Source organism: Mesoplodon densirostris, chromosome 4, assembly GCF_025265405.1.
Source record: "Mesoplodon densirostris isolate mMesDen1 chromosome 4, mMesDen1 primary haplotype, whole genome shotgun sequence".
In the NCBI taxonomy this organism is placed as follows: Eukaryota; Metazoa; Chordata; class Mammalia; order Artiodactyla; family Ziphiidae; genus Mesoplodon; species Mesoplodon densirostris.
The window spans coordinates 1,089,057-1,104,532 of NC_082664.1; the positions used below are offsets into that span (position 1 = coordinate 1,089,057).

The 15,476-nt window shown below is 56.6% G+C and overlaps 1 pseudogene and 1 gene segment (V, D, J or C); both read left to right on the forward strand.

Annotated features, from left to right (window-relative positions):
- LOC132487771 (Ig mu chain C region secreted form-like) overlaps positions 1-15,476 on the forward strand; it is a 78,423-nt gene that overhangs the window by 21,111 nt on the left and 41,836 nt on the right. The window contains 2 exon segments of the C gene segment in view: positions 4,408-4,426; positions 9,356-9,372. Coding sequence covers positions 4,408-4,426; positions 9,356-9,372 — 36 coding nt within the window.
- On the forward strand, positions 1,076-1,701 carry LOC132487773 (eukaryotic translation initiation factor 3 subunit J-like; annotated as a pseudogene).

Genomic DNA, 15,476 nt, shown 5'->3' on the forward strand with positions numbered 1-15,476 from the left:
CCCGAGGATGGATGTACCTGTGGCCATCCTGGCGAAGAGGTGTCCTGCCAGGGTACAACTCACACAGCTGACCTAGCTCACCTGCCCAGTGCTGCTCCCTCAGACAGGTGAGCCTACAGAGCAGCATCACCTGAGTCAGGTGACAGGGGCTCTGCCTTCTCCTCCTTTGACTTCTCAGGGGTCTCCCTTCCACAGGTGGGGCCACTAGGGGACCCCCAGCTGCACTGCTTTGAGTTGTCAAGGGGGGACTGCACTGGTTTCTGACAATGTGAGGCAAAGCCTGGTCCCTTCTTATGGGGCCCCTGCAGGGTTCCAGATGCTGCAGAAACAGGCAAACCCAATGTGTGTGCACCTTTCTTTGTCTACTTGCATTTGTTCTGTTTGTCAAATCAAGTCACACACCTAGGCTTAGTGCCAGTGGGAGGGGCACTGCCCCTGTGCTAGATTCAGGGAAGAAAGACAAATTTGGGATCATTGCTGCCAACATCAGGCTGTGTGTGTGTGTGTGTGTGTGTGTGTGTGTGTGTGTGTGTGTGTTATTGGAATAGTAGAGGGGGAGTGGGCATTGAGCCCCATGCTTTCTATGCTCAGCTATTCTCTGACATAATATTAGACCATAGGAGCCTCCAGGAGATGAGAGGCCCCCAAAGTCCTTGAGAATGTCTGGGCTCACTATAAGTGTCAACTGCATCAGTGCATCCACAGATCCAGGGAAGGCGCTCCCTGGTGTTTTCATAAAATGCTTGTTTGGGGTCCCCCTACCGAGTATGTGGATTTATTGAGGCTATTTCTAGAGATGATTAAAAATAATATGTTGTCTCTAAAAGAATATTCTGAAGGCAGAAAACAGCCATTTAATACCGGACTAGAGGCGCTGGAAGGTAACTGCCCTGTGAGCCCAGGCAGGATCCTCCCCTGCAGGGTATGCGCTGGGCTGCAGGGGGCGCTCAGGACCACCCAGCACAGGGCTGCAGCCCAGGTGCGGGCGCAGAGGGGACGGGGGAGGGGTTTGCTCTCAGAGGCTGAGTCTCCTGTTTTCAATTAAAACAATAATTAGGCTCACACCCGGCTTGAGATGGCGGCGGCGGCGGCGGCGGCGGCGGCGGGGGGGGGCGGGGGGACTCCGACTCCTGGGACGCGGACGTGTTCTCCGTGGAAGACCCGGTGCGCAAGGTGGGGGGCAGCGGCACCGCCGGCGGGGACAGCTGGGAAGGCGAGGACGAGGACGTCAAGTTAGAAGGACCTGAAGAACCTAGAGTGCTAACACCAGAACAGATAAACTGCGGCTAAAGAAATTACAGGAAGAGTCAGACCTCGAAGTAGGCAAAGAAACTTTTGGTGTTAATAATACAGTTTATGGAATAGATGCTATGAACCCATCTTCAAGAGATGCCTTCACAGAGTTTGGAAAGTTACTAAAAGATAAAATTACACAATATGAAAAATCACTATATTATGCCAGTTTTTTGGAAGCCTTAGTTTGAGATGTGTGTATTTCATTGGAAATTGATGACTTGAAAAAGATTACCAATTCATTGACTGTACTTTGCAGTGGAAAACAGAAGCAAGAAAAGCAAAGCCAAAAAGAAGAAGAAAGGTGTGGTTCCCAGAAGGGGATTAAAGGCTACCATGAAAGACGATCTGGCAGATTATGGTGGTTATGATGGAGGATATGTGCAAGACCATGAAGACTTCATGTGACATTTTATCTTCTCCTGGTGTCTTCTTTCTCTTGCCCACGATCCCTTCAACATGTAGTACAACTTCCTTTCCTTTCAGTTCTGCCAAATGCTACAATCAGAAATGCAGTATCTTTTGTGCTGGTTATTTAACCCCTTGACACTTAGGCGCTAATGTGCAAATGAGGGAACTTGGATCTTGCTGCCAAGGGGTTAAAATCGGGAAACTCCATTGCTACTAAATCATAGTTTAAAAAACAGACCTAATCATGTTGCTGTTGCTGCTATCTGATTCCATAGCAGCAGTCACTAAATTGGAAACAAAAGTTGCAACATGACAAAAAATTGTGTAGTATTTAACAGCACCATTCAGTAATACAGCCTTAACCATACCTCCTTGAACTACTTCATAACTTGTCAAGAAAAACAGTCTGCTGCAAGGGCATGGGGTGTGCTCCTAGTATTAAAATTGCTTTGTCTTAAAATTGAGCATGAGAATATTAAAAATACATTGTGAAGAAGACTGCTTATCTCAGAGTGAAGATACTGAGGCTGAAAAGCACTAATTTGATACTTAAAAATTAAATGACCAAAACCCTCCAACTTTGAAGCTGAAGAAGATAAACCTCTCCATTATTGCATTACCAAGTTGTGGAATCTCTTGGACGCATAGACTGTCTAGTTTCTATTTATCAGACTATTCTACTGATGGAGTGCTTCAGATGGGGGAGGGAAACTCCTTACCTGCTTTGTTTGCCTGATTTAAGTGTCTGAGAAACAAATCTTTGTCCTCCGAGGCTGCAGTGGATCAGCTTTAATAGGGTTTTGGCATTTCCTTTCCTTTATAAAACGTGTTCAGCAAACTGCACCAGTTAACTACAGTTTGGTAAATTGTTATGTTAACAATTATGACATCTGCAATGTTTTGGGGGGGGGTTTGGGTTTTTTTGTGGTACGTGGGCCTCTCACTGTTGTGGCCTCTCCCGTTGTGCAGAGCACAGGCTCCGGATGCGCAGGCTCAGCGGCCATGGCTCACGGGCCCAGCCACTCCACAGCATGTGGGATCTTCCCGGACCGGGGCACAAACCCGTGTCCCCTGCATCGGCAGGCGGACTCTCAACCACTGCGCCACCAGGGAAGCCCTGTAATGTTTTATAAAGCAACTAGTTTAATAAAGTCACTATTGTGAGGACTTAAATTTTGTGTTACCTCCCAAGAGATATTTTTGGAGAGTATAGAACAAAGCTCTTGGGACTAGAGTTCTCTATATATTTATAAAGCTTAATAAGTGCTTGATGAGTAGATGTAGTTTTAAAACAAAAATGATTTGTGAGGTCCTTAATAGTGTCTCCCTAGAGCAACAACGGTATGGAGCTGCCTTCCTCTTCTTATTTATTTGGGGAAATTGCTTGGTGGTTTAGATACTAAGGCCTGATTAAGTACCTAGAAGAACTATTTATTTGGAGTAATTGAGCTTATAACTCAGGTTGTGGCTGTAAGCAGAGATTGGGTGATCTTCTCTGTTGTACATTTTCTTTTAAGCAATTTAACCAAATCTGTGGCTGGAGTCTTATTTTGAAAATGCCACAGAATCAAAAGTAGGGACAGAGCAAAAAATGTTTTAAATTTCTCTGACACAGGAAGTAGGAACCTCGATCAAAGCTCTGTAGACCACTAAGTGGAAGACAGGACCATCTAAATGATTTGAGGAATTAACTGAAAGCAGTGACTACACAGCAATAATTACAGCCAATAAAGATTGTTTTAAGGCAGACAAGGGCTAAGGTTTCCTTAGCAGTAATAATGACATACACTGAATTTAAAATCTATTTTATTATAGAGGCCAGTTTCTAATAAATGGAAATGTATCATCTGTTCCTTAACTATGTAAATAATATTAAATTCCTTTGAAACTGGAAAAAAACCCAATAATTAGTAGGACAAGGACTGCTGAAGTGTTTAATATTGGGTCCTATTGAAAACACTTACCTAACTCAATAAGACAATGAGAAGTAGGGCTTCAAGATATGTACGTATGGGGGCTTCCCTGGTGGCGCAGTGGTTGGGAGTCCGCCTGCCGATGCGGGGGATGCGGGTTCGTGCCCCGATCCCGGAGGATCCCACGTGCCGCGGAGCGGCTGGGCCCGCGAGCCGTGGCCGCGGAGCCTGTGTGTCCGGAGCCTGTGCTCCGCAGCGGGAGAGGCCACGGCAGTGAGAGGCCCGCGTACAGCAAAAAAAAAAAAAAAAGATATGTACGTATGTGTGTGTATGTTTGTTTGTTTACCCAGCGGTTGCAGAGTTTGGGGACACACTGATTCCAGAAATAGGATATTCAGACATGAAAGCCCAGAACAGGTTCAGGTGTCTGTGTCATTCAAAGGCTGGTTCACAATGAGGACCTTGTCCTATGTGGGCTAGTCCCTCAGTGGGAGGAGCTCTGCCTGCACAGGGTTTAGGAACATGGCAGGGGATGCACGTCCTCAAACAAGGGTGAGGATGTGGACCCTCAGCCTCCCACTAAGCATGGTTTAGGGGTCATCAGTCTGCTTCTTGTAAGATGGTCCATGTATTAAATACAAATTTTTCAGCTTCATGAATATGCAAATGAGCTGGTGTGTCCTAGGTTAAATATGGATGCTCCGAGCCCTGAGAACAACACCCAACAACCACACCCCTTCCTTCACAAGAGCCCCAAGAGCACGGCCCTCACCGTGGACTGGAGCTGGAGAGTCCTCTTCCTGGTCACTGTGGCTACAGGTAAGGGGCTCCCTGGTCTCTGGGTTGAGGAGGGATCTAGGATCAGTGAAGGGACGTTCCATCTACTTCTGTCTCTTGTCCACAGCTGTCCACTCTCAGGTCCAGCTGGTGCAGTCTGGGGCTGAGCTGAGGACCTGGGGCATCAGGGAAGGTCTCCTGCAAGGTTTCTGGATATGTCTTCACCAGCTCCACTATGAGCTGGGTGCCACATGCCCCTCAACAAGGGCTTGAGTGGATGGGACAAATCTCCCCTAACGATGGTGACACAGGCTATGCACTATAGTTGCAGGGCAGAGTCGCCTTGACTGTGGACACTTCCACCAGCACAGCCAACATGGAGCTGAGCAGTCTGAGATCTGAGGACACACATGTCTTACTATGCAAACATACAATGTGATAACCTGTATCCTGAGTGTTTCAGAAACCTGAGGGACAGGGCAGCTGTGCTGGGACTGAGGAAACACAGGATGATGGGGTTAAAGCCCTCCAGAGAAAATGGGGTTAGAAACATGTGTTTACTGGTATAGGAGGGATGTTCTGTACAATAAACACCCTGTACGCAAAATTTAGGAACTACGGAGAAGCTCGAGTGAATAACGCAGGTACGAGCCTTCCCATGAAGCTGTTGTGTGGACCTGAGTCTTTAAGTGACTTGGGGACCTAGCTGAGAGCAAACTGCTCCACCCCATGGGCAGTCCAGGTTTATCTCCATGGAGAAGTGCTAACACGTCTTGCAGGTGCTTTAGCCACGTTACACTCCCAGCCATCAGTGAGCGCTCCTGTGGTCTAGGTCCTTACCAGAACCTGGTGTGTCCACGTTCTGCATCCCAGCCACTCTAAGCATGCAGTGGTACCTCACAGTTGTTGCAGCTTGCGATCCCTGATGACATGTGACATGGAGCACCTTTCCAAGTGCTTATTTGCCACCTGTCCATCTTTTTTGGTGAGTTCAGAAATTCGGTCCGCTTTTAATTGGCTTGCTTTCTTTCTTTTGTTCAGTTATGAGTGTCCGTGTGCATTCACAGCACAAGTTCTTACCAAATATGCTATTTGAAAATATATGTTTCCAGTCTGTGGCTTGCCATTAGATTCCCTTAACAGGGGCTTTCAGAGAACAAATGTTTTTCATTGTGATGCTTTCTAATTTATCAATTTTTTCCCATGGATCATGCTTTTGGTCTTATGTCTAAAAACTTGTTGACAAATTTAAGGACACCCAGAAGCTCTCCTAAGTCTCTGAGTGCAGGCCACCCTCAACGGGCGGGGTCGATGTTCCTTAACCTTGAAATGGAAGAACGGGGAACATGGAATTATGTGGAATTCTTCTCTGGGGGAGATTGGTCTCTTCTCCTCCACATGCTTTATTCCTTCAATCATTTATTGATATCTGTATGGACTCTTGGATATTTATTCTGCACTTTGAATTAAAATTAAACACAAGGAAGAGACCTTCAAGATGGCAGAAGAGTAAGACACGCAGATCACCTTCCTCTCCACAGATACATCAGAAATACATCTACACATGGAACAACACCTACAGAACACCTACTGAACGCTGGCCGAAGACCTCAGACCCCCCAAAAGGCAAGAAACTCCCCCACGTACCTGGGTAGGGCAAAAGAAAACAGAATAAACAGAGACAAAAGGATAGGGTTGGGACCTGCACCAGTGGGATGGAGCCGTGAAGGAGGAAAGGTTTCCACACACTAGGAGCCCCTTCGCGGGCGGAGACTGCGGGTGGCGGAGCGGGAAAGCTTCGGAGCCGCGGAGGAGACCGCAGCCACAGGAGTATGGAGGGCAAAGCAGAGAGATTCCCGCACAGAGGATCGGTGCCGACCACCACTCACCAGCCCGAGAGGCTTGTCTCCTCGGCCGCCGGGGCGGGCGGGGCTGGGAGCTGAGGCTCGGGCTTCAGTCAGAGCGCTGGCGGCGTGAACACAGCCTGAAGGGAGTTAGTGCACCACGGCTGGCCAGGAGGGAGTCCGGGGAAAAGTCTGGACCTGCCGAAGAGGCAAGAGACTTATTCTTCCCTCTTTGTTTCCTGGTGCGTGAGGAGAGGGGATTCAGAGCGCTGCTTAAAGGAGCTCCAGAGACAGGCACGAGCCGCGGCTGAAAGCGCGGACCCCAGAGACGGGCGTGGGACGCTGGGGCTGCTGCTGCCGCTGCAGCCACCAAGAAGCCTGTGTGCCAGCGCAGGTCACTGTCCACACCCCCCTTCCGGGGAGCCTGTGCAGCCCGCCACCGCCAGGGTCCTGGGACCAGGGATAACTTCCCTGGGAGAGCGCACGGGTGCCACACGGCTCTCCTCTGGCCCTCGCTCTCAGGGCCGGTGATGCTGGCTGGGCACCTGAACTCTTAGCTTCCCTGGCGCCTGGAGGCCACATGCCCATGGGCGAACGGCTCACATGTGGGAGTGGCCAGACACAGGAAAGGGCAGCAGTTGGGCACAGAGCCCCTTGGGGGCCGACTGAAGTCAGGTGAGCAGTGAAGATACCAGGCCAGGTCGCCACCACCCCAACAGAAACCTGAGAGGGCAGGAAGGCAGCCTGAAGATGACCCAGAGGAGATAAGCCCTGGCCATCCTGGGGGACCCACCAGGACAGGCCTGGAGCCCACTGTGAGGGCACCCAGTGAGCAGACCACACTCAGGACAGGCCGGGTCTCTCAACTGTCAAGGCCAGGGCCCAGGGCCGGCAGCCCCGCTGGGTTAGGCTCTGACTTGCCAAGGTCTCTGCTGAGGGGCTCCTGTAGGGAGGGAGGTCAGCAGTGAGCTCACCTTTGTCCCCTCCTCAGCCCGTCCACTGCATGGTCCCTGCTGGCCCTTTGGGAGAGCCCTGCTGCAGAATGTCCTGGAAGCTGCAGGCCCATGAGCCACGCACAGCAGGAGATGCTCTGTGAGGGCCGAGCCAAGGGACCCTGGGGCTCTGGAGCACAGGGGCTGCGAGGACCCGGCCTGAAGCCTGCCCAGAGAGCGGGTCTGGTCATCACTGGGGTGTTGGCACTGCAGGGGGTGGCTGCCCGCATGTGGCAGCCCCACTGTCCCCTGACAGCCAGGGAGGCTGAGTGCCTTCCGAGTCCAGAAACTGCGAGTGACCCACGGACAGAGCAGAGACTCAGATGTCCGTTCTCTCATTCCTGGGTGACCTCTGGTCCCTTCTACGGTGGATGCCTTGCACGTGTGTGGGGGTCTGTGTGTCAGCATCTGTGCGTGAGTATGAGTGTGAGTGTGCTCCAGGGCCGAGTGTGTGTGTGCTCCAGGGCCGAGTGTGTGTGTGCTCCAGGGCCAAGTGTGGTTGCTCCAGGGCCGAGTGTGTGTGTTTCAGGGCCGAGTGCGAGTGTGCTCCAGGGCCGAGTGTGTGTGCTTCAGGGCCGAGTGTGAGTGTGCTCCAGGGCCAAGTGTGTGTGCTCCAGGGCCGAGTGTGTGTGTGCTCCAGGGCCAAGTGTGGTTGCTCCAGGGCCGAGTGTGTGTGCTTCAGGGCCGAGTGTGTGTGCCTCAGGGCCGAGTGTGAGTGTGCTCCAGGGCCGAGTGTGTTTGCTCCAGGGCCGAGTGTGAGTGTGCTCCAAGGCCGAGTGTGGGTGCTCCAGGGCCGAGTGTGAGTGTGCTCCAGGGCCGAGTGTGTGTGTGCTCCAGGGCCGAGTGTGAGTGTGCTCCAGGGCCGAGTGTGAGTGTGCTCCAGGGCCGAGTGTGTGCTTCAGGGCCGAGTGTGTGTGCTCCAGGGCCAAGTGTGAGTGTGCTCCAAGGCTGAGTGTGTGTCTGGCCTCTAGGCAGAGTGTTTTGACACCCCCATGGGAGGCCAGCCTGGCATCCACGGCCTCGGGGCTCTGCAGACTTGGCGCTCGCCTCTTGGGTGGACTCTCTCCTCTCTTTCTTCACAATTCCTAGGGGTAGAAGCCTTTAAAATCTTCAAAGGCTTCTAAAACTCCGAGATGGAAGGCTCTAGAAACACTTACCCAGCTCCAACACGGCTCCAGGAAGTCAGACCCCCGGGGACCAGTGGGACTGGCTGGCTGAAGCCTGGGCCCACATGGGAGGAAATATTCCAGAAGGGATCCCAGCACTCCCTGCAAAACCACTCCTCAGGATCGGGGCGGGCTCCCCTGGCCCAGGGCCCTGGCTCAGCACCTCCTCCTGGACCTGCCTGCCCTTCCTCATAGGTGCCAGCCCGGTGTCCACCACGGGGGCCCAGCGCTGCAGTCCAGAAGGAAAGCCCACCCTGCACAGGGGCCCCCAGGACAGGCCGCACTGCTCAGCACAGGCCAAGGGGACAGGCGTGGATGCTGGGGAGAGCCACAGCAAGCAGCCGCAATTGCCCAGGAGAGCTGCAGCCCCTGAAGGCCAGAGGTCAGGGGTCCTCAGCTCAAGGAGCCCTGCTGGTCACCTTGTGGCTCCAGAGGTGACCTGAAGGAGATGAGGGGAGGAGTACGCTCTCCCCAGACCCCCGTGGTGGTGCCAATGGGAAGCCCAAGGAGCAACCGTCCACCAGACCCGGGGGGAGTGGCCAGATGCTTCTGCTGTTCCCTCAGTCACACCGTTGGCCACAGACTGCAGGACCTGGAGAGTCGTCTGTCCAGACCCAGCGGAGGCTCCATCATCCACACTCCAAGCCTGAACACACCGTGAACCCTGCCCTGGACTCCACGCACCTCTGCCCACTGTCCTGCTCCATCCCTGGCCAGAGCCAGCTCTAACCATCTGCCTGCACTACCATCTTCACATCACGGCCTCCATTCTTCCATGGAGACCTGGCTCGGTGGGCAGCTGGCGGGCGACCTTGCGCTGGGTCCTTTGCTGCCTGTGTCCAGCCTGTGGAATAATTAATCACCATAGCAGTCACGGCTCCATGGGGATTCATGGTGAGGACCCAACAAAGTGACCCACAGGCACTGGGAGGGCTGTCCAGCCTGCACCGAGCATTCAGCCACGCGAGCTGTTCTTGTTAAATTACTGCCACCACATTCCTCCACCCTGAGCATCCTTCGTCTGCTGCACCTGACATAACCGCCCCAACCCAAAGCTCTGGAAGCTGTGCACCCACCCCCCCAAGAGGGTCCATGCCTGGGGAGCCAAAGCACAGCCTTGGGATTCACCCCAGCGGTCGTGCCACTCTAGCAGGACATAGGAGGACACAGCACACATCTTCAAGCTGGGGTCGACCTGCTCCTCTTATCTTGCTTCACTGCAGTCCACAAGGCGGTGCTTCACCAGGCAGCCAGCAGCCAGCAGCCTGTCCATCCACCTGTGTCTGCTGTGCTGTCCCTGAGACTCTGCCCCAGCTCCTGGGCTCTCCCGCCCCTCCCCCACCCTCCCACCCACCCCCGCGCCCACTCCCACCCGTCAGGCTCTGCTCCTGGTGCCCTGGACACAGCGCATGCTGGGAGGACCAAGCAGGCACAGAGCACAGTTGCTAGCACAGCACACTGACAGTGTCAATGACATCGCCCGGAGCGTTCCTCTTCTAGCAATAAAACTTAACAAAAGCGACTCAGGAAGAAGTGGAAATCGTAATTAGAGCACTAACCCTCAGGAAAGCATTCAGATTACCGGGTGTGTGACTACCTGCACAGGCCACTCCGGGCCCAGGTGGCTTTGGGGTGAGCTTTCAGACTTTCACAAAACTGGCCTCAGCCACGTGTATGAACCCTGCTCCAACGCCCCCAAAAGGAGAAACACGGGCTGGTTTACAGATCGGCCAATAGCCAGAAGTTCTAAACGCAATTCTAGGAAGCTGAATTCTGTCCAGTTCATTGAACAGACTCAGACCAGACGTTAGGAACCACGTCTAGCTCATCCCAACATTCAGGCAAATGATGGCCTGCAATCCAGACAGAAGCCCTGCGGGCCCACGTGGGCGCCATGGGGGTCGCCCCTCTCCTCTCCACACTTGAGGTGACCCTGAAAAGTTGATGAGATAAATTTTGTATTTAAGGCAGGGCAGGAAAACTTAAGCATGGTGTTCCCGACCCATACTAGGCCCTCCCCGAATGTGTGCATCTGAGTCACACCTTAGCCAGAGCTCCTCAAAGGTGACGGTCGTGCCTGCCCCCCTGTAAAGATTGATTTTTCCTTCCTTCTGACGCTGGCAGTGCAACTTCTTAAAGAATAGCGTTCTTTCCCAGCTCTGCAGGGGTCACGGTGACCCGCTGCCCACTTTGTACGTGCTTCCCTGGGCTGTGCCCCCTTGGTGACCTTTATGTAAAATACCGCATGTCATTCTGATGTAGGATCCTTTGTCTCGAAGATGTGTGTGACTGTGTCTTCCACTCCGAGCAGGCAGAACCGTCCTCAGAGCTTCTGAGAATCTGCTACCCCAGCTAGAATCCTCAGTTGGCTTGAATAAAGTTCCCTTTTTTCTTCTTAACTTGACAGTTCCTTGAATTTTCACTGATGAAGTCCAGAGAACAGCCCGGAGGCCCCCCGCTCTGAGCCCCACGGCCTGTCCGGGAGACACCTGGGTTCTGCTCCCCGAGGACCCCCAGCCGGGTGGGCAGAGGGGGCGGCTCACACCCTAGAGACGGCAGGTGGGACGATGACCCCGTGTCCATGCCTCGAGGACAGCTGGTGACACAGAACTCCCAGGGAGAACCTGGAGCAGCAGTGGCCACGGCAGCAAAGTCAGGCTCAGTCAGGCTCATTCAGGCCCGGTTCAGGCCGGAGCCTCCCGGCAGGCCACCTGCTCCCAAACGCCACCCGCTGCGGCCGTGAGTGCCGAGCCCCAACCTCACAGCATCACCTCCGAACCCCAGGAGAAAGCTGGCGACACCGTGCACCCAAGAGGAGCTTCTTTCCAAAGGGTCAGCCTTCCGGGCTGGGTTCCTGGTCAGTCCCCGACCTGCAGCTCCACACGATGCACAGGTGTCCCGAGTGCCTGAGGGCAGCAAACACAGGAGCCCGCGTGGATGCTGGGCCGCGTCCAGCACACCCAGGGCCTGGCTCCCCCGCCCCCGCCCCAGACGTGAGGCCCCCGCCCCCTCGCAGCCTCATAGCACACCGACTCCCAGGTCTCACCACAGGCAGAGAGCCCTAACTCACCGCCGGCCCGTCTCCTCGCGGCTCCCAGGGGCCCACAGTGGGCAGCAGCTGCACTTCGCCCTCTGACCCTTTGACTCGCCCACAGGGCGAGGGTCCCCTCCTCAGAGTCAGCCCGAGCCAGCAAGGGCAGCCCCGGACACACAGCCAGGGCCGGGAGGATTTTGAGGCGGCGCGTGTCACCGTGATGCTACTGTAGTAGTAGTTACTGCTACACCCACAGTGCTACAGCCCCTGTCCTAAAGCCCCACCGGCACACACTCACAGGAAGTGGAACTTGGCACTGCGCCCCCGGCGCCTGACTGGGAAGTCTCTCCCACGGGGTCTGAAGGCAGAGGTGAAGGACACCGAGCAAGACGAGGGGATGCGAGGGAGGGCTTGGCCTCACTTCGTGCGGGCGTGGATGCACAGACCCGGCCTGAGACCACGGGAGGGGCATGGGAGGGTGGGCGTGAGAACAAACACCCCACACTCTCCCTCCTCAGTGGTTACCACCCACAGACACTGCCTGTGTAAGAGGGGTTTAAACTGATGTAAATGTATTCGTAAAACTCAACGCCTGGGCTTCCCTGGTGGCGCAGTGGTTGAGAGTCCGCCTGCCGATGCAGGGGATGTGGGTTCGTGCCCCGGTCCGGGAAGATCCCACATGCCGCAGAGCAGCTGGGCCCGTGAACCATGGCCGCTGAGCCTGCGCGTCCGGAGCCTGTGCTCCGCAACGGGAGAGGCCACAGCAGTGAGAGGCCCGCGTACCGCAAAAAAAAAAAAAAAAAAAAACTCAACGCCTAACGCTGCTGGAAATCGCACCAACTCCCGGACCTGCAGCTTCTGCCCCCTTCGGGGCCGGGGCCTGGGGCTCGGCCCACCACCAGGGGACACGGGAAGGGCCTGGGGCTCGGCACCACCTGCTGAAACCCCTGAGCAGAGGCCCCGCCGAGGCCCCTTATGGGGGTCACCAAGGTCCAGATGAGGCCAGCAGCTCCAGAGGTCGTTCCCGGGGCCTGAGCCTCCCAGGGATGCCGGCAGGGCAGGGGTCCCAGTACAGGGCCAGCCCTGCAGCCCCGGCCCCGGCCCCAGGCCCGGGCACCCCCAGCAGGTGGTGCTGGCACCCTCTCGATGCTCCGTGGTGCTGAGGTAGGACCAGGTACAGAGCAGCGTCCACATTCCAGAGGGGACACCGCAGAACTTGCCAGACGTTTCAGGCCTGATGGCGATCAGTCACCCCTAATCACCCCAGAATGGATGCCCAGAGGCCACCGACTCAGCCATGCTCCAAGGCCTGGAGCTGTGAGGGCTCCAAAGGGATGCGTGGACTCGGGGAAGGAGGGCCCTGGGCCGCCGCAGTGAATGTCGCCCCCCAGGGGCTCTGGACGCCCCGGTGGTCAGGGCAGGGGGAAGTGGGGACCGAGAGGAGAGGCCGCTGGGCACCCCTACACACCTGCTCTAGGTCCTGCTGCAACCAAAAGGCCTGAAGCTGCTCAGAGTTGCATCTGGGGACAGGCAGGCACACCTCGGACCTGGAGCCCCAGGGTTGGCGGCAGCAGGAATGACCCCTGTTTTGCTCCTGGCCTTCCTGGCAGGGTGGGGGGAGGCGCCTGCTGGCCCCAGGGGTACCAAGGGCCCCAAGGTGACCCATACACCGTGCGAGGACAATTTGTCAACCCAGGAGGCCATCACAACGGGTTTGGCTTCCAAACCGGATGCTGATACCAGCTCACTCAGCAGCGCCCTGCCTCGGAGCCTCAGGATAGAGCTGGGCATGGTCACTGACCACCGACGGGAGAGGCCTCCCACGTGCTCCCAGCAGGACACGTGCAGCGCCAAGCCCGTCCCACAGCTTCCCAGGGCTCTGCTTCCACCTGACGGCCCCCCAGCCCGGCCCCCGGCAGCAGGGATTGGGAGCGGGTCTGTGGCACTGTGGTATTACTGCTCGGGGTATGGCTGTTATTATACCCACAGCATCATAGCACCCATCAGAAACCCCGCCCCGGGAGCCCGAGCCATGGCCCTGTCCCCAGGATTTTGAATGGGGCCACATCACCATGGGTACTACGGTGACCACAGGGAAACAGCCTGTAACACAAACCCACTGGGGCGGAAGCACAGGGATGGCCCCCAGCACCGCGCCCCCCTGACGCCACGGGCGGACTAGTCACCATCCCCTGGCTCCCATCCAAGTCCATCAGACCATGAAGCCACCTAGGTCTCAGCCAGACACGCTCCGAGGGCTGCAACCCTGCTGGCCCTCCCAACACCAAGAAGGTCTCAAGGCCACTGTCCTCTGGCATCCGGCCAACAGCTTGGGAGCCTCCTCCCTGAGTCACTTGGGGGCCACAGCTGGAGACACAAAGACCCCACTCTGCAAGGACCCTGTGAGCCCCCAAGTCTGGGCAGGCGTGTCACAAGGGAGGGGCTGGCCTGGTGAGCTGGCACTGCCCCTGCCACTCGGAGACTGGGCCTCCTGGCCACATCACCTGTGCCCACAGCACTGTGCCCCCAACCTGCCCCACACCCAACTGCACCCCACATCTGCACAACCCACACCCCACCGCAGCCCACTCTCCACATGTTGCTCCGAGCAGGTTGGGCGCCCTGCCCTGTGGAATATGGGCAGGGTCTCTCCCCTTCGGGGGCAGCTGATTGAATTTGATTTTGGAGCCATTTCTTCCAGGAGGGTGGACCCACCTGCCCATGTCCCTGGGACTGGCCCGGCTAGACTGTCTACCCAGAGCCCAGCAGTGCTCCTGACCTGACACCTCCCCCTGCGGCCCACCCAGGACCCTCACTGCACACTGGCACACAAGAAGCCCTCCAGAAGGGGTCACCTCCCAGACACCCTCCCCCGCCCATCCTCAGCCAGATTCAGGTGCAGACCCCGAGCCTGTGTGAGACCCCCTGCAGGAGAGGGGCCAGCCCCCCAGGGCGGCCCCTCAGCCCAGTCCACCTGGACCGCTAAAAGCACTTGGGGTGCCCCCACTCCCGTGCGCCCACTCCACGGACACTTGCTTCTGCCCACGCCTTCAGCGGGGGACACCACGTCCTTCCTGGGGAGATGGTGCAGACCACCCCCCGACCACGCTTGCGGGGGGTGCGGGGGGAGGATGTGCTGGGCACCAGTGGGGACAGCCCCGCTGGATACCTGCATCCGGGGCCTCCAGCAGGGAAGGGCCTGTGACCACAAGCAGGGGCTTTTTGCCGAGGTCCCTACTACTGTGATACTATGATGGATACCACAGTGACAGACGGGAAAGCAAAAACCTGCTGGTCGGGGCAGCCGGGCCTCAAGGCCCAAGGGTCACAGCCCAGACCTTCGGTGTCCAGGGCCACTCCTGGCTGGCTCGGCCCACAGGCCTGTGTCCAGGCATGGCAGCCGGAGGCTTCAAAGGGCTCTAGGCGACTACACTGGCCCGCAGAGCCACAAGCCCAGAGCCCAGCCAGCTGGCAGAAACCCCCTGGCTAACAACACCTGCACCTGAAGGAACCAGGAAGGACAGAGCCCACACCGGGCAAACCATCAGGTCAAGTTCCCAGTGGGCAGGACCCCTAGACACCCTCCTGACTCTGCTGGGAGCTCGGAGAAGCTGACAGGAGTGGACGCTGGAGCTGGGCCTGTACTCAGTTGCATAGGAGCTCGCCAGTGAGCACGGTGGGTAGGGTTCATGGCAGGTGGGAGCGCCTCCCAGCCTGCTGCCAGTCCCGAGGCAGGTGGGTCCATTTCCTGGCCTGGCCCAGGGGGCGTCCAAGGGCCTCTCCCTGGGAGTGGGCCTGTACAGGCTCCTAGTGTAGCCGAGTGTCTCCTGAGATCACGGCCAGGAGGTTTGCTTCACCAGAAGCCTGCCCAGAGTGAGCGGCCTCTGGCGAAAGCCCCTCGGAGGAGCCGGCCCACCTATGTTTCCCTCTGAGCCCACAGCATGGCTGCCCGCCTGCCCCCGCACCCAGGCCCTGCCAGGGTGCTTAAGCTGGGCTGGCCTCCCCACCCGCCAGGTTCCTGGTGCAGGATGCTGTCCAGGGCCGCC